We start from the raw sequence: 18,394 nt of genomic DNA, 5'->3' as shown, positions 1-18,394 counted from the left end.
TTAGTTAAATAGTGTAAGTATAAATGAAATGTACTAACAAAACAACAATATCTCACACGTTTAAGTTCAGCTAGAGTCTAACAATTTATTATATTATAGGCTACATAAAGTATAATTATACAAGTATAAATGAACAACGAAAAAATGATTGGGAATGATAAACAAAGAAAGGGAGGATTTCAAGTTTTAAACAGTAAACAATATACTCAGCCCATCATGAATTATCATCAACCATATACATGAACATGGGAGAGTATTAATACGCAATTTTCAGTGAATTATGGTTTAAATTACCTTTCACGTTAATGTTCTGTATGCCCTATACACCATCACAGTTCACTAATATATTGGTCACTCAGCCGCTTGAGGAAGCCTTTAAAAAAGGAAACTTGATCTGCAGAGTCATGTAAACTTTGTTGTTAATCAGGAGAACATAAATATTTAACCATAGCAGTACATATTTGTAAGACAACACCAAGACAATCATTAAGATTTCTTTAGAAATCGAATGATTGCTTCTGAATTAGGAAGGTCCATTACACCCTAGCAATCCCTACCTATAGACTCTTTTTAGGCTTGCTATTGTAAAGTGATGTGAGAAGTCATTTAAGTTTAAGGTTGGGACGATTGTTTTCTTCAATTTCCAGTCAGCATACACAGTAGGCAAATATGACGTCATTCGGTCAGACCACATAATATAGCTTGTATAGGCAAGCAATGTACTAACTAAGGAAACCTGTCGTAAACAATTGTCAACAATATAAGTACGGTTCATTATTATTATAATGTATTAAGTAACGACAGTTAACGATAACCCTAATTGTGTATGGTATATACTCTACAAACAATGGCAAGCCAAAGGGGTAGGGGGAGGGGGAAGGGTGATCGACAGCCCATCGTCCTTCACGGAATTGTTATGGCGTTCAGCCGGTGAATAATTAGACCACTACTACGGGGTATTCCCTCACTCTTTTTCAACCTTAAGAAATATTTATTAGCAAAGCCTTGCGCTTAGAACTACTTATATGGATGGCATTTATATTCTAAATACGCCTCAAAAAGCACCAATTGACGTCTGAACTTTTATGGGGGGTAGGAGGGGGGGGAAGACCCGCTACGTGATAGTCTGCTTGAATGACAACAGGTAACCCCCCTTTCATTTATGAAATCTTTGGTTCCCCTCTAGTCCTTCTGCAAAGGTTCAGGTTCCTAACTAAATCCATCCATGGACAAGTTTGAATGTGTCCTCCACTTTTGAAATCCTGCGCACGCATCTGTCTACATAGGCGTACGAGGCGGAGGCAGGGGGGCAGACTGCCCCCCAAATTTCCAGAGGACAAGAAATTCGGGCAAAAGTCCTGAAAATTCGGGCAGCCTAAGAGGAGAAAAAAAAAAAAAAAAAAAAAAAAAAAAAAAAAATATATATATATATATATATATATATATATTTTTTTTTTTTTTTTTTGATACCTTAGGTCGACAGTGTATGGTAAAAAAAGCGACCTTAGGTCGACAGTGTACCTTAGGTCGACATTTCAGTGTACACCTAATGTTTTTGCTACCATTTTAAGACACTTTTTTATTGTCGCAAATAGCTTTATAATGTTCTCCGTCCTCTAAAACGTTCATTTACAAGGTTTGGTTAGGGTCGGTTCAGGGTTAGGGTTAGATACAGGCGCGGCGGAACGGAAAAATTATTGGGGGGGCTAATGTGTGGAGACTATCTAAGCGGAGCGCCACCATCGGCGCGGAGCGTACGAGAAAATTTTGGGTTTTTTCAAACCCCCAGATGGCCGGAAACGGCACTTTCCGAGTGTTTAATGCTGCGAATACCTAGCCCTAAAATATGGGTCTCAAGCCTGCAATTTCTCAGATTGCACGTAAAAGTCTGTAAAAACATTGTAATTTGTATATTCGATGGTTTTTTTAAGAGAGTAGCTATTACTCGTAGTGTACTCGCAAAGATGTTTTTGAGTGTAGTAAGGGCAGTGGCGGAGCTAGAGTATTGGTCAGGGAGGGCAAGAATGGTCTGTAGGGGCGCTTTCGACACTATCTAAGCGGAGCGCCACCACAGGTTGGCGCGGAGCGTACAGAAAATTTTTGAGTAAAGATACTCCCTAGATTGCAGGAAATGACCCTTTCAGGGGCCTTGCTAAGTTGCAGATAAACGGAGAATAAATAGGTGTCGTCGCCATTGTGTCGGAAAATTACACCAACAGAATATGACAAATGTCAATAGGTATATGAGAGCGCAATAAAATAGTCAAAAATCGCGAATAAGTAAAAAGTAGTGAAAAGCTGAAAAGGGCGCCAGCAGTCCATTTGAGTCCGTCAGGGGGGGGGGGCATCCTAAGTAAGGGGATGTTGGAGAACTGGCTGAAATGAGGCAAGTCATTGGCCTAAGACGAAGTTGTGTTACGCTTACCGGTACTCACACTCACTGCTTCCACTTTTCACGGGGCGTGAAGACGCGGTTGGGGTGACAATGTGGTCTATAGCCAGGGGACGGGCCGAGGGTCCCCCAGCAATTACTAAAATTATTACACCTATAGAGTATACGTGTGCATCGGACAGATCGACAAGTATGCATTGAAAAATGGGCAGATGCACGTTTCGGAGCCTTGGTAAATATTGGGGGGGCTTATCATGCATTTGCCCCCTCAACTTTTTTATTGGTGGGGCTGAGCCCCCCCCAAGCCCCCCCGGTTCCGCCGCCACTGGTTAGATACAATTTAGTGTGTAAGTCAATGTAAATGTCGACCTAAGGTATCATTTAGAGTTATATATATATATATATATATATATATATATATATATATATATATATATATATATATATATATATATATATATATATATATATATATATATATATATATATATATAAATATGCAGTAGGCCTAACTTGCCCGATTTTTTTTCAAATTTTTTCCCAACAATTCCGTGGAGAGCGTTTTGTGTTATTTGTTTTGTGACATTAATATTAATATAGGCCTAATGATTTTCTTTATTTAGCATCATGATGCCCGAATATTTCCGCGTAACACCACCGTAAGCGCAGCTCATCAGGGCTACCAAGCTTTTTGCAATATCGCCCAAAATTATTAACAGGAGAAATAAACTGTCCTATTTTTCCCCTTCAAAGTGATGTTACCAGTTTTTCTTCTTCTAATTTACCAAATTTTTGGGGAAGTGTAAATTTCTGAAACGTGAGATATAAAATAAAGAATGTTTAGATGCAACTTGCAAGGCCCCAGAAGTGCCATTTCCCGCAATCTGAGAGGCATTTCTTGACAAAAAAAAAATTCTTGTACGATACGCGCCAACCGATGGTGGCGCTCCGCTTAGATAGTGTCACGGGAACTTTCGGGCACAAAAGTTTCTGCCCCCCAAAATGAAATGGTCCCGTACGCCTATGCCTGTCTATGGCTCCTGCAAAGAGCTGTAGTACCTGACTATCGGGCCATAAAATGAAGTGTCTGTGTTGCTCCATACCTTGCAAGAAACTGTCACGCAATGAAGAGAAAGGGAGCTGTCACTGAGTTCTTTGCAGTAACTTGATCTGTCATAATATATAATGAGTGTAAATCATAATTGTAATTAATTAGTCATAATTAGGGAGCTCTTACATATAGAGCTTCCTGCTATAAGTAGGGAGCTCTTACATATAGAGCTCTCTGCTATAATTAGGAAGCTGTCACTGAGAAGAGCTCCCTGCTATAATTAGGGAGCTGTCAATGAGATGTCTCCCTGCTATAATTAGGGAGCTGGTACATAGAGAGCTCAGTACTGTAATTAGACAGCTGTCTTCGAGGGAGCACCTATTATAATTAGAGAGCCTCCTTGTTATTTCATAGAGTTTTCGTGTTTGCATACGTATATGCACATGGGCGTATTTAGGGGGGAGGCCATCGGGCCATGCCCCCCCCCCCTTCACGGATGTCGGAAAATGTTTAAGTTTCTGCCAATGCGAGGTCCTTAACTGGCAACAGTCAGCTGGCCAAGGTGCAGCCCACAGGCTGGGCACAGACCCGTGCCATAGCCCGGCCCTGGACCAGCAGATTCGATACACTCATTCACTAGGCTACCACACAGACGCTAACAATATTAGACTTCGTAGGATACACTCATATCACTAACGCTACAGTAAAGACTAGACAGGCACAGCACGGCGCGGCTGAACTGACGGTTTTGCAACGGAAGTCCCCCAGCTCTATAGGTTGGAGAGTTGGCAGCCCTCGGGTTAGTGTCCTCAGGAAGGGCTTAGCTGGACTTATCCCTTTCATGGTGGGATTAGCCTTGTTGCAATTTACAATTGTGGGTACATGTGGAATAAAAGAAATCGCCCCTGAAAACCCCCAAAACACATAATGATGATGATATTGACAGGGCTAACAAAGCCCTGGAAGTGCTATTTCCTGCCATCCGGGACTTTGAAAACCCCAAATTTTCTTGTACGCTCCACGCCAACCGATGGTGGCGCTCCGCTTAGATAGTCCTGTATATTGCCCCCCCCCCCCATACACAAAATCCTGGCTACGCCACTGTATATGCATACAGGATCAAAGTATCGACAGATAACTATATCAGTGATATAGTAAACTGTTTGTTTGTTATGTAAATATCGAGTGACGGAAGGCTAATAAATAACGTGAGTAGCGTGATAAATATTCCGATTTTGATGGCCGTTATAAGTAAACATTACACGATGATTGCATATCTGTTTGCATTGACTCAAGTGTACTCTATCACTGCAGGTGCAAAGTGACTCAGAACAGAGCAAAATGAACGAATGATACACATTCCAAGTACGATACTTCCTCAGCGCTAACTTGGGCCTCAAATATACAAGTCCTTCACTTTCTTTGAAATGAGCGTATAAAATAGATATGGGAGACGTGGGGGGGGGGGGTGTGAAAGATAGTTTCACTAATCTGGGCATTATCTTCGTATTCAAGCTTCATTTTCAGCACGATACTATATTCTTGCTGTTCGCGAGTCAGGAGATGAATTAAAATAAATCGAGGCAGATAAAGCAAGATAAAGGTGCTAATTTATACATTGTGTACCTCTGTGTCATGTTCAGACCGAGTCATGAAATATTACATATCATAACAAACACCTCAATCGTGTCTCCGCTCTTAATTACATAAATGTAATACTCCATTCTCTCATATCAAATCCGCCAACTTCTTGTCTAATTTCAACATTCCTGGTGGACAAATATGGAACGCGAAAAGGGAAACCATATTTCGTTGTCTAAACTAAAGTTGTTGCTGCTGTTTTATCATGTTGTTGCTCAAACTTACGTTGTTGTCTAAACTTACGTTGTTGTCTAAACTTACGTTGTTGTCTAAACTTTTCGCGTTCCATAGGGGTGGGAGTGGGGATTTTAATGCATTTGTCTATGGAACGCGAAAAGGGCAAACTTATGTCGTTGCTAAGTTTAACGTAAGTTTAGACAACGACGTAAGTTTAGACAACGGAATTTTAGACATCAACGTGAGTTTGAGCAACAGCATGATGAAACAGCAGCAACAACTTTAGTTTAGGCAACAACAAGATTAGACAACGAAATCAGTTTGCCCTTTTCGCGCTTACGTTGTTGCCATCGGCGCTGTTCAACAATTGCTTTACCACATGAGCTTCATATGATTACTGTACGCAGGGGGTTGGTTCTTGCTGCCTGGGTTTAGGAAAACAGTCCCGTGGACAAGGCCGCCTTTGTTCTTCGCATATACGGGAAGTTTCTAGAGGAGCAAAGTGGGCGGGGTCAGCTCATGTATGTAGCATGGTGGAGAGCGTTTTCCGGTTTGTAATTGGGTTGGGATACATGTCAATCTTACTGACTATTTCGTAATTGGTCAGCAAATTAACGACGTGTATGTATATACAGCGCAAGTTGAATTTCGCGCGAATAGCCCATATTTTTATATCACGTGATTGGGCAATAACGTAAGTAGACAACGGAACCAACTTCAGACGGCAACGTAGGTTTAGACAACAACGTAAGTTTAGACAACAACGTAAGTTTAGACAACAACGTAAGTTTAGACAACAACGTAAGTTTGAGCAACAACATGATAAAACAGCAGCAACAACTTTAGTTTAGACAGCGTAATATGGTTTCCCTTTTCGCGTTCCATACACCCCCGAACGCTACTAACCGATATAGTGGCGGGTGGTAAAACCGGATTGTTAGCAGGCGCGTATCCAGGGGGCTGTGGGGGCGCGCGCCCCCCGGGTAAGAAAAGGAGGAGAGAAAAAGGAGAAGAAAAAGGAAAAAAGAGGGGAAAAAAGAAGAGGAGAACAGGAAGGAAGGGAAAAGAAAAAGAAAAAAGAGAGAAAAAGGAGAAAAAGAGGGAGTAGAAGAAAAACGCCAAGACACCGGGAAGAGAAAGAGGAACAGTGACATCATTACAGCGCTGGTCCCTATTATATACACAGGGTAGCCAGTGACGGATCAAGGATTTCGGAAGGGGCGTTTGCCTCACCCTACCCCTCACACCGACAACTCCGTTTTGGACGTTTCCATTTTTCCTCTCTCACTCATGATCTATATACTATATATGGTCTATCATAACGCGTGTGTGTGTATATACGCCTTAAACAATTGTAGAATTGTGCTATGAAACCAACTGTGGCTGGTCTCGAACTCGACCGTGTCGTTGGGGAACATGACGCATTTCGGGAAGGGGCGACCGCCCCCCCCCCTTCAGCATATTTTTTTTTTTTATGATATCGCCAGTAATTTCAAAATAGAAAATGCTTAGATGCAACTTACAAGGCCCGGGAAGTGTCGTTTCCAGCGATCTGGGAGGCATTTTCGTCCAAAATTTACTTGTACGCTTCGCGCCAACAAATGGTCCTAGGTAGTGCCATTTCCAGTGATCTGGGAGGCATGTTCAGCCAAAATTTTCTTGAACGCTTCGCGCCAACTTATGGTGGCGCTACGCTTAGATAATTTGCCTACAGGCTTCGCCTCTCCCTTGGCAAATTCCTCGCTACGCGCCTGTTCGAATTTGTAAAGCAACCGCAGCAGATATCACATCATATCAGTGAGCATGAAAATGGCGTTCCAGGATGAACAGCCTCAAAACTGTCCGACTTGCCCGAAAAAAAAATAACCAAAATTTTTTGCGCGCTCTGCCCGCGTTCAACATGTTATGGTCAATATCATATAAACAAGCATCGGTTATTTACCCTACATCGCATGCCATCGTGTACCGTACGGTCCGTGAAAGTTGCGCAGTGTACCGCGGGATGCTAATGTAAACAACGAAATGTCTTATGTAGATGGAGAAAAAGGCATGGAGGTCCAATTATGTCAAAGCTCTCTTTTACATTAGAAATGGTGAATTAGGGGCTGCAGCCCCCTCCCCCCCCCCCCCACCCCGCCTATGTGTGTAGTGTTCGGTTTCGGAAATATCTGCTATTTTTTTCATTTCCTTCAACCAAGTTTTATAATAGCCGTTATAAGAGGTTTTAACATGGGCGGCGATCCGTACTTCCGAGTGGGGGGATATGACCTTGTTGACTATCAGAGCTATATACGGCTCTGTTGACTATCTAAGCGTAGCGCCACCATGTTTTGGCGCGAAGCCAAAACCACCATGTTAGGCGAGAAATGAAGCTAAAAGAGAGCCGGACAATAACGATGATGCATAAAAGTAGGATATGAAAATATTCTTATCCCTGGCATTTGGTGGGGGAATATGGTGTATTACATCCCCTCCACCCATTTTCATGGGGGGGATATATCCCCCCTTCCCCCCAGGATCGCCGCCCATGGGTTTTAATATTTGTACACCAATAAATTAACTGTGTCTGAATTTTCGAAAATTTCTGACCAACATTCTTTATCACACTTCCCTCTACTCGAGCAATTTTGACCGGTCTGTTAGGGGTTGAAGGAGGTTTTTCTATATTGGTTGTCCGTAGATGAAATTTTGTGCAACATTATGGGTATGTTTTGAAGTGAGTTTATTCACGAGAAATGTGAATTTTCAAATTCTGAACAAATAATGGGCTTGGAGCCTTGAAAAGTGGGCCTGACGGATATTGTGGGCCGCGACGTAGAATCACCTATAAAAAGCAATGATCCACAGGACATGAGATGAGGTCGAACATGATTTGTGACTGGTGACAATCTTCAAAAAGGTTATGGATGGAAAAAAAACTATCGGGAAATACTTGCGAGGTTCTCAGGCAAAAAGTGTACATCTAGTTGGTCATTTTCAAGCCCGAGAGGTGCCATTTCCGGTGATCTGGGTGGTATCAAAACCAGAAATTTTCTTGTACGCTGCGCGCCAACCGATAGTGGCGCTCCGCTTAGATAGTAATTCGCACCCCCCGGGTTAGAAAATCCTGGATACGCCCCTGGTTAGGATAATACTGCTTAAAGTTTCTTCCTTTGTTTTGAGATGTGACAGACTCGAGTTTGTGAACATATTGTTTCACTAATCAGTTATTACTACAAATTAACAGTAGACAGTGTTAGTTCACCAGTATATAGGCGTATGAGATAAAGCTACAAACAGAACCAGCTGCGTTAAGCTAAAATCGATCATGCTCTGATCTGGAGCGTCAATCCGAATTGAGAGTTGGGTGGGGGCAAAATAAGGGAACATGAATAACACTGAAGGAGTCGGCAAGCGACTTAGCGCAAAGCCTTTTCGTGTGGGGTCCAGGGGCGAACCCCCGCCAGGGGTCCAGGGGTCGGACTATACAAATCTTCAGGTTTACTTCTGTTTGGTGCCTGGATTGATATGTCATTCATAAATATATTTTATAAAAGTCGCATTTGACAAGATTAGCCTTGAATTAAAAAGACTTATCTATTTCACATCCTGGTGTAACTTAAGGCCTTAATTATGATTATTCAGATTTAAACTTAAACCCAAAAGGAAGCATCTAAACTTTGAACACAAGGTTATCTAGTTATCCAGACATCTACAACATGCACACATATGGTATTATAAGTACATTTGAAAAGCACTATTTGGTATTCAGGTACATTCATTTCATCGGAAACAACAAATCATAAAAATAAAGATAAACATCAGGGCCGTAGCCTGGGTAGAATTCCAAGCAGCAGTTAAGGAACATCGAGAAAAAATGTATCGTCCAAATGTTACATAGCGATGCTTTGATGTGCGGATATACGGTACCAAGCACTTTTTCAAGAAATTTGACTGGGTTGGTCATTTCCAAAAAGGGACCGTCATGACACTATCTAAGGACCTACTGTGGGTAGGGGAGGGGGAATGAACTGAGTGAGTAGACCGTGTAGGGGACGGTGCCTTATTATTCTTAGTAAAAACATTGTAGCAGTAATATAGGGGATAACAGTGAAACATATACGAAATAACTATATTTATGAACCGTAGGTTCCCGTTAGACTGCTACACTGTTCATGCAGGTTAAATCTTTGGAGCTCTCTACCTTTATTGTTATTCTAATCCCCCTCTGCCCCAGCCCGCCCCCCCCCCCCTCTGAAAACCACCAGAAACAGTAGTCGCATCAGAGATCGTGCATATACGTGATGAGCATTTAAAGTAAACCTTATGTTACTTGACCGCCATTCCTACAATGCGTTCCTAGAATCTCAGAGTTTGCACACTACAGACTAATTAAATCAGAAGAAATGATATGAACATTTATCGTAGGCCTACTTTCATTTGGAAAGTGTAAATCTCAGGGGGCAGCTACCCATGCGCAGGCTACGGCCCTGCATACTAAACTACTGCGTGTAAAGAGCAATGCACTGACCCTGTTGGGAAAGATAGAAAAAAATAACGTTTTTAACCATCATCCCCTCCATCTTCCTTACCACCTCCATCTCTCCAACCCCCACCATCTCCCTCACACCCCTCTATCTCCCCAACCCCTCCATATCTCTCAAACCCCTCCATCTCCCCAACCCCCTCCATCTCCCAAACCCCTCCATCTCCCTAAAAACCCTCCATCCCCACCCCCTCCATCCCCACCTCATCCATCTCCCCAACCCCTCCATCCCCCACCCTCTCCAACTCCCCTCCATCTCCCTCCATCCCCACCCTCTCCAATTCCCCAACCCGCTCCATCTCCCTCACACCCCTCCATCCCCCACCCTCTCCAACTCCCCAACCCCCTCCATCAAACCCCTCCATCTCCCTTAAACCCCTCCATCCCCCACTCTCCCCACCCCCCATCTCCATCAAACCCCTCCAACTCCCCAACCCCCTCCATCCCCCACCCTCTCCATCTTCCCAACCCCCTCAATATCCATCAAACCCCTCCATCTCCATCAAACCCCTCCATCTCCATCAAACCCCTCCATCCCCACCCTCTCCATCTCCCAACCCCCTCCATATCCATCAAACCCCTCCATCTCTATCAAACCCCTCCATCTCCATCAAACCCCTCCATCACACCCTCTCCATCCCCCACCCTCCCCATCTCCCCTCTCTCTCTCCACTCCTCTAACAATTCATTATATTATACGTAAAGTATAATTATACAAGTATAAATGAACAACGGAAAGCTTTCTGGGAATAATAAACAAGAAAAGAGGAATTAAAGTTCAACAGTAAACACAATAATCAGCATCTCATGAATAATCATCAACCATATACATAAACATGAGAGGGTTTTATTACATCATTATAACTAGCCATCATTGGAATTCATTACGTTCTAATTAATTAGGTGTAACATTACCTTTCAAGCTAATGTTCGGTCCACATAGAGGCGAACATGAATTATGAATGGTTGGGCCTACATCATGGACAGAAGCGAAGTATACAGTCTCTGGCCTTATACACCATATAAAAGTATGTTAATATATTTATCACTCAGCAGCTTGAGGAAGTATTGTTTATAACACAACCGCCATTCTTTCTATTTATTACGAAGACCAACATTGTATAACAGCAGTATTGACAGAATAATAAATATAACCATATATAGTAATGCAGAAACATGAGGGTGGAATGTGACCAGAAAAGAACATAGAACAGAATAAACAGATACTGTACATAGAATATATCATAATATAGATGTAGGGCTAACAGAAATAAATGGCTAAGATTCAACGCATAAGAATTCTCTTAAGTTTGTAAAGTGATGCCGGTCTGGTGTATGGCAAGCATCAGAGAGCTTCAGTTACAATAATATTTAAGGAACATTTCACAAGAGTAATATTGTGGATTGGACAGCAACTGAACAGGTTCTGCTACTCCTCTCTCTCTCGACACTGAAAACATAACATAAATTAATGTTAAAACATGGCAAAACAATATTGTTGACTGACCACAGCTTACTTTAAGTTGTGGACAGCAATTAGAATCCTAAGAAAGACGTATGGCAACATCTCTTTATTTATGTATTAGAAATGGTAGCAAATTTAAAGCCATTGGTATCTGATGACTGTCAAATTGCTGCCTACACTACACAATGTTTCTCACATATGAACTCACTATATGTATAACACATTTCTATGTAACTGATTGATTTCAACAAGAGTATTTCATTTTAGAAATATGGAATTCAGCATTCATCAGTTTAGTCCTGAGTACCCAACAACCTGTGACTGTCTATGTACCTGCATGGTAACTCAACATGCTGATAATAAGTTCGGGTTGATATGTTACAGCATGCCAGATAATCTTGGGAGTATCCCACAGGTGACAATGCACATATAAATTCAAAGACTTTATAGTTTCTTAATTTCAAACACATCCCTGGGAGGGCGTTGTGGTCAAGTGGTTAAGGCAGTGGTTTGATCTAAGGATTACAGGTTCGATCCCTGGCCAGATCATTGTGTTGTGTCCTTGGGCAAGGCGCTTTATCTCCATTGCCTCTCTTCACCCAGGTGTATAAATGGGGACTTGTAAATATAGTTGTGTGCGCCAGTTTGTGGCTGCACCCTATGGGAAGTCCCCCCGAGGACATGTGATTGTGGTGCCTAAGGAGAGATTGAATGAATTGTGCACATTTTGGTGTGTAGGTGTGACAACTTACCAATGACCAGGGTCAAGTTGTAAAAGCCATTTGAAAGGGCCTCGGCCCTGTACAAGACTGTAAAACTAATAATAATAATAATCAGACCAAGGTACATACTACAAAAAAAACTTAGCTTGCCTGGCATTTGGGCAATCTTTATTTTCTACAGAAGTTGTAGTTTTCTGATGAACTGTTAATTTAGGTATCTATCAGTAGCTGTCTCCACTTTAGAGAAATCTTCCATGCACCACTGCATACTACAATATAGTAGTTGTGTATAGTCAAGTTTGTTAGCTCTACACAATTAAACAAGTGGAATCTTAAAAATGTCATTTGATGTTATTTATAGAGCTAATTAGGCAATCTGTCTTCATCTATGTCCTGTAGATTTGATCAATGGTATCCAACACAGCCCATTACCATTTCACAAACTGAATATTGAGAAATTATCATGTGAAGACTCACATCCACAAAGGAAGTTATGTCATCAGTGATGTGTTCCAGCTTGACTTTTTCTTTCACTTTCTTGGAGGAAATGTACAGAAGAAATGTTGAAAACTGTAACACCTGGAGGTTAAAGAGAAAATACACAATAACTCAACTTTCCATTCACTAGATTTATCAAGGTGAAAATTCATCAGGTTTGGATCATTTTTGTAACATACATCAACGTCTTCCCTTGTGTCTTATTGATAAGTATATATGAATAGTATAGAGCTGTAATCTCAGGGTATCAAATATATTGTTTTTAGGAATATGTTTTGCATCTGATGTAAGCAATTACAACACTTGTAGTGGTAACTGATCAACTCCATGTTACCTCCCAAGAATTGTGTAGCCACCCCCCCCCCTCCCCCGATAAATAACATCTCTTGACAATTGCTGGAAATTTTCTACCAGCTTTGTGAGCTATCTTTTATAGTATTGCAACAAAAAATAAATGTAGACAACACATCTGCTGGAGTTTGCTGGAAATATCTCTTAAATGGCCAGTAATATAGATGAAGTGCAAGTAATGTACATCTAAGACAACACATTAAGAAAATCATTCAACACTATTTACCAATGGCTAAGAATGGAATTCTGAATTACTTTGGTTTTTAATCTGAGGACATGCATAGGATCAAGAAGCTACATGCATGTCTTGCATTACTGACTGACAACAACATATCCACACATTGCAGTAAACCCACTAAAGACTTCCATTTGTAATCCCTTAGTATATAGCTCATTGACAAATGACATAAAACCTAGATTATCTTCAGATTTAAATTTGACATCAATTTTATTGGGTTTTAGATGTACTGAGAGGGGAAGGGTAAGAAAGGTTAGGATGGAAAAGTAGAAATGGTTCCTGTTAGTCATTCTACATTGTTCTAACTTAGTGTGGGTTTGGTTCTAACTTAGTGTGTGTATGGGTCTCATTTTGTGTGCAGTGACTCTATTTAATTGCTAGGGCACATGCAGTTATGAATTAAATTGATTGTTTATGAGCCTGCCATACATTTTATTGGCTATTATTTGTGAAGTTTGGCTGACAATCCAGAGGAGTCTGGCTGCGCTGGTAAGACTGATTACTACCCTTACCCGCCACCCAACACTATGACACACTGAAAAATTGTTAATTAAACATATATACACAAAGTTGTGTTTATTTACACATTGGTAAGCAATACAATGTATTTTTCATTCATTTCATTTCTTTATTCCAGTATAAATTTACAGAGAAATTTATAAATAGGATAAAAATATAACAATATACAAAACATCAAAATACAGGTTAAGACATATATGGCATGCAGTGTCTAATATATGGTGTATGAATGTCATATTGAGGCCTTTTTCTTCCCTAAGGCAGTTCAAAACAATTACTGTTCCACCAGGATTAGGCAGTTACAAAGTCACTTTCTACCCAGACCCAAAATTAATTATCACTACCACCCAGCCTACCAGTCCTGCTATACACTAATTATACACTTATCATACCATCAGCATATTGTAAACCATTCTGTGCTTGTCTCGTTTCAACATTATTGGTGTCATTGTTGTAGACAATTTTGACATATTAGGTTAAACAAACCTCAAATCCCTAAAATTTCCATAACTGATATAAACTCCACAAAGCACCCAGGCTTCCTCTTCTTAGAAAATGATAATAAACTGGAACATTAAGTTTGTTTACTCGATTTGATTTTGGTGATTTTTGCCTACATGTGTAATCCCTACCTATAGACAGTGGAAGAGAAGGTGATATTTCATTCAGAATATACAACCGTTCTTTTTAAGATATGTATTGCAAAGTGATGTGAGAAGTCATTAAATTTTAAGGTTAGCACGTGTTTTTCTCAATTTCCATTTTGGCCCATTTTGACCCATTACATTTTGACCCATTACATACAAAGTAGGCCGACATGACGTCATTCAGTCAGACCACACAATATAATTGGTCAAGGGCGTAGGAACCAGGGGGGCTGGGGGCGCCAGCCCCCCCCCGGTGAAATATATGGAGGGGCGGAAGTATCATTCCGCCCCCCCCCCCCCCGCTTCGCAAGTCAGTAAACCCCTTTTTCATTTCCAAATGAGAAAAAAGATCTCATTTGGAGCACCAAATTGCATCTAAGGCCAGGTGAAAATGCAAAATTATTTACAAAATGGAGTAAGTGTTGAAGTGTGCTATATTGCACCAAATTGCATCTGAGGCCACCTGGAAATGAGACCCCTCCCCCAGGCCGGCCTTCAGTCTTCAGTCACTTTCTACCCAGACCCAAAACTAATTATCACTACCACCCAGCCTACCAGTCCTGCTATACACTAATTATACACTTATCATACCATCAGCATATTGTAAACCATTCTGTGCAAGATCCGCATCATGTGATCCCCAAAGATCGTCTCAAGACTGATTAATCCACTTTTACCTGATGAGGAGACAAAGACAAAAGCAATAAGAATTAGTTGTCACTTATTGTATATATTGAGAATATCTGAACTAGATATATTTTAATGTAAACAATAAAATCCCTTGTTATTGCTTTTTTTTCAAACTATCTGTAGTGTGAAGCAGAGGCTGCTCTATTACATAAATGTTAGTGTTTTTGCTTTCACAACTTTCCCAGTAACTTCATTTCCAACTTTGCCAATATACAGCAACATGATGCACCCCTCCCCCTCCCTACCCAAACACACTCTTATAACATAATTACTGAATTACACAATAACTTTGAGAACAGAAAAATAATACAAATGCATTAAGAATTTCAGATGACATAACATGCTGAATCCTACAAGAACTTGTCATATTGTGTTGTACGATCTTCTGTGATAGAATCATACACAGTTGCTTGTCATAGTGCAATATTCAATACCTATCATTATCCATGACAACTATTTAATACAGTATGATGGAATGGGTGGACCTTGTCTTAAATTACATAATAACCAATCAACCTGGAGACAGTGTGAACATGAAGCCTTCATTAGCATTATATGCTCACACAGGAATGAAGCTGTTACATTATGAAACAATGGACAATGGAGATGTACTTGGCATCAGAATGCCATCCTCATGAAACCTACAATTATGGTACAATTTGTAGAGATGATGTTACAATTTAGAGAAATACTGAACAAAAGAGGTCTCACAGAATCCCTGAGTTTAAGACACAACCTTTAGCAGTATTCTAACTAGATTGTTCATATCTTATGTCTTGCAGTGATTGGAATTGATGGGGCTTGGGGGGGGGGGTGCTGGATGATAGACTTTCCAATGTGGAAATTTTCCTTGAGGGATCATCTGATATGTCATGGAGTAAATATATCCAGTTAAACAAGTGCATTCTCATGGAGGAGGGGGATGGGTGGATGTGGTAAGAATCAGGTAGTGGGCCATGCAATCATTACACTGCTCATGTAAACTGTACATATTCTTCCAAGAGCTGTAACCCGGATATGAAACTCGTAAATCCCTAAAACGGTCTATCTCAGGACTGAATAATACCAGTTTACCTGATGATGAGAAAAAACAAAATGCATTTGGTCATCAGTTATAATGTTATTCATGTAAATTGTCTTCACTCGGTCTGCAAGTAGCTACATTCTACCATGTAACATTGTCAAACACAGAACACAGCTACTATAAAAAATATGGTATGCTACTGTAGTTTCAAAATAAATTACTCAGTTCTAATTATAATAACAATGTAAAGAAACTAATGCAACTAGAATACAAATATATAGACTGTACAGTACAAGATGAGTTCAAGGTCTCATACTGCTTCCCACAGTGTATATACAGCTCACCTAATACCAAACTAATTGGAATATCAAGAAACATTAACTTGAAATTGAGACAAGCATTGAATCTTCAATACAAACTTTAAGCAATACCACTAGCAATCCAGACTGGTTTATATTCAATTGAAAAACAAAAGTTATAACAATGCAACCCTGAAATAGAATGGAGCCTGAAGAAAACAAGATGAAGGATTCTGGTCACATAATTTAGGAACCATTGGTTCACTGTACTGTCTAGAAGTTGATGAATTTGTAGGATTTCTGAAATGATGACATTGTACTATAAAACATATTTTTCTATCTGCAGACTTTGACATATACTGTTATTTCATAACATGTTGTTCGGTGCAGTCCTGTTGTGAGAGGGTGGAGGTTAGGTGGAGGCTACAGTTGTACGTCAGCTAAGTGCCGAGTGAAATATGTGATAAAGAACTTTTACTACTTTTAACTTTCGATAAACAAAGTCTTCAATAAAGAGAATCTGGTGACACAATTGTGCATGGAACTGTGCCTGGCTCTCAATGTCACTAGTTTTGAGAACACCTTACTTAAATAATGCTTATTTAGCCTCACAGGATATGATTATGAATCTTAGAACTGGTGTGCGACAGATTTTCAGGAGTTTGGAGAAAAATAACAAAGAAGTAAAGGAGATACAAACCCAACCATAATCTTCAGCTGATATGATAGACATCTTTGAGATGAATATCAAAGGTGGAGGTGATTTGCATTTTACTGTCCAATTACATTTGAAATCATATTTCCAATATGTAAGCAAATGCGTAATACAGTCATCTCTACTTTACTACAGTAAATAAACAGAATAAACAAACAAATTACATTAAAGTTCAAGATTATATCCATAGTTGTGTGACCTTTGTGTGACCTACCTAAATTAATCAAGGTTTCTTGTTTTTGTTTGATCAAGTGTTCATTACAAATACCTCTAACTCAAAGCTCAGCGATACAGACTGAGTTGACTTCTTTAATGTTTCTACAGCATTATGGAATATCTAAAATGGTATTACAAGTTTTCGGTTTTAATCTGAAGAAAATGATTACCTAAACAGAAGACATATTTGTAGGTAACCCAAGCTACTTTCTTACAGAACCAACAAGTTGTCTTCTAGTCTTACCATTCTGGGAGAGTCAGGAGTTCTAGAAGACTGTATTCATTTGAGTCTCGGGAGGCAATTTTTATTTCAGTCTGGCAAATGGTTAAAACGTACCAGAGGGTGTTTGGGGGCCTATTGTGTCATGGAAAGCTCACTACAAACATACCAATTACTAGATTAATCCATAAAAATCTACCAGAGGTTGTTGAAACATTACTATCACTGTTCTATACTAACCATTAATGTTATTACCATTACATGGAAGAAATATCAGATGATGAACCACTCGGTGTCCTTGTCAGCTTAGTATGAACACTTCCATCAAAAACTGGTAACTACAGGTGGAATAGGTGATCCCCTAACAGCTCGCTTCATAATTAACCTAATGAAGAGAAAAGAAAGTGATGTGAATGAGATTTAAGTCCTAATTATAGGAGACATTGAGAATGTCAATCAGAAATAGATACGTGAATGTCTCTGGCTAACTACCCTGTATACATGGACAATCACAGATAAAAAATACAGAGGAAGGAAAGTACACTTCAGTTTCCAATAACCAGGTAAGTGTAAAAACAATTAACCAGTTAAGCATCAAACTTGAACCGGATTGTCCGTTGTTTAGTGGAAGTGGCATATAAAGGTGTGGTGCAGTGATATAAATGAGTTCCCAAAGGAGAGTCCAACCTCACACGAACCCAACCATGCATGGTTTGGGCCTGACTGAGAAATGTGTGAGATTTTGCACCTCTCTTTCGTATTTAGGACAGAATATCTTTTGAATTTCCACTCATTAGGAGATAATTGTATCTAAGTTAGTGTGTCAGCTTTGGTGGATGTGTTTTCATGATAATTTTCTTTATTTAATGGCACCAGGCCCCCGGAGATTGCATTGGCTACATTGACCTAGTTACACCACTCTCGGGGGGGTCTCTTTCTAGATTTTAGTTCACCAAAGGTTTATAAAGTACCTTGTTCAGCTGGTCAATAGCCATACAATATGG

The 18,394-nt window shown here is 40.1% G+C and overlaps 2 protein-coding genes across 4 annotated transcripts in view; one reads left to right on the top strand and one right to left on the bottom strand.

The window, feature by feature from the left end:
- The window catches only part of LOC139969980 (uncharacterized), a 121,977-nt gene that overhangs the window by 69,035 nt on the left and 34,548 nt on the right, over window positions 1-18,394 (top strand). The window lies entirely within an intron of this gene.
- Window positions 1-18,394, bottom strand: part of LOC139969993 (uncharacterized) — a 345,154-nt gene that overhangs the window by 324,254 nt on the left and 2,506 nt on the right. The window contains exons 1-4 of one of the 2 annotated variants that reach the window (XM_071975510.1): window positions 15,886-16,106; window positions 14,818-14,903; window positions 12,451-12,552; window positions 11,254-11,947 (exon numbers count right to left, since the gene is read on the bottom strand). The exons of the other annotated variant lie outside the window; for it this stretch is intronic. Coding sequence (XP_071831611.1) covers window positions 11,828-11,947; window positions 12,451-12,552; window positions 14,818-14,903; window positions 15,886-15,907 — 330 coding nt within the window. The 5' untranslated portion in view covers window positions 15,908-16,106 and the 3' untranslated portion in view covers window positions 11,254-11,827. Of the gene's footprint in view, window positions 1-11,253; window positions 11,948-12,450; window positions 12,553-14,817; window positions 14,904-15,885; window positions 16,107-18,394 lie in introns of those variants that run through there. 2 annotated transcript variants of the gene reach the window in all.

This window comes from Apostichopus japonicus, chromosome 7 (genome assembly GCF_037975245.1).
Source record: "Apostichopus japonicus isolate 1M-3 chromosome 7, ASM3797524v1, whole genome shotgun sequence".
Lineage (NCBI taxonomy): Eukaryota > Metazoa > Echinodermata > Holothuroidea > Aspidochirotida > Stichopodidae > Apostichopus > Apostichopus japonicus.
The sequence above is the reverse complement of the archived record's forward strand: the minus strand, read 5'-3'. Positions and strand labels throughout refer to the sequence as shown.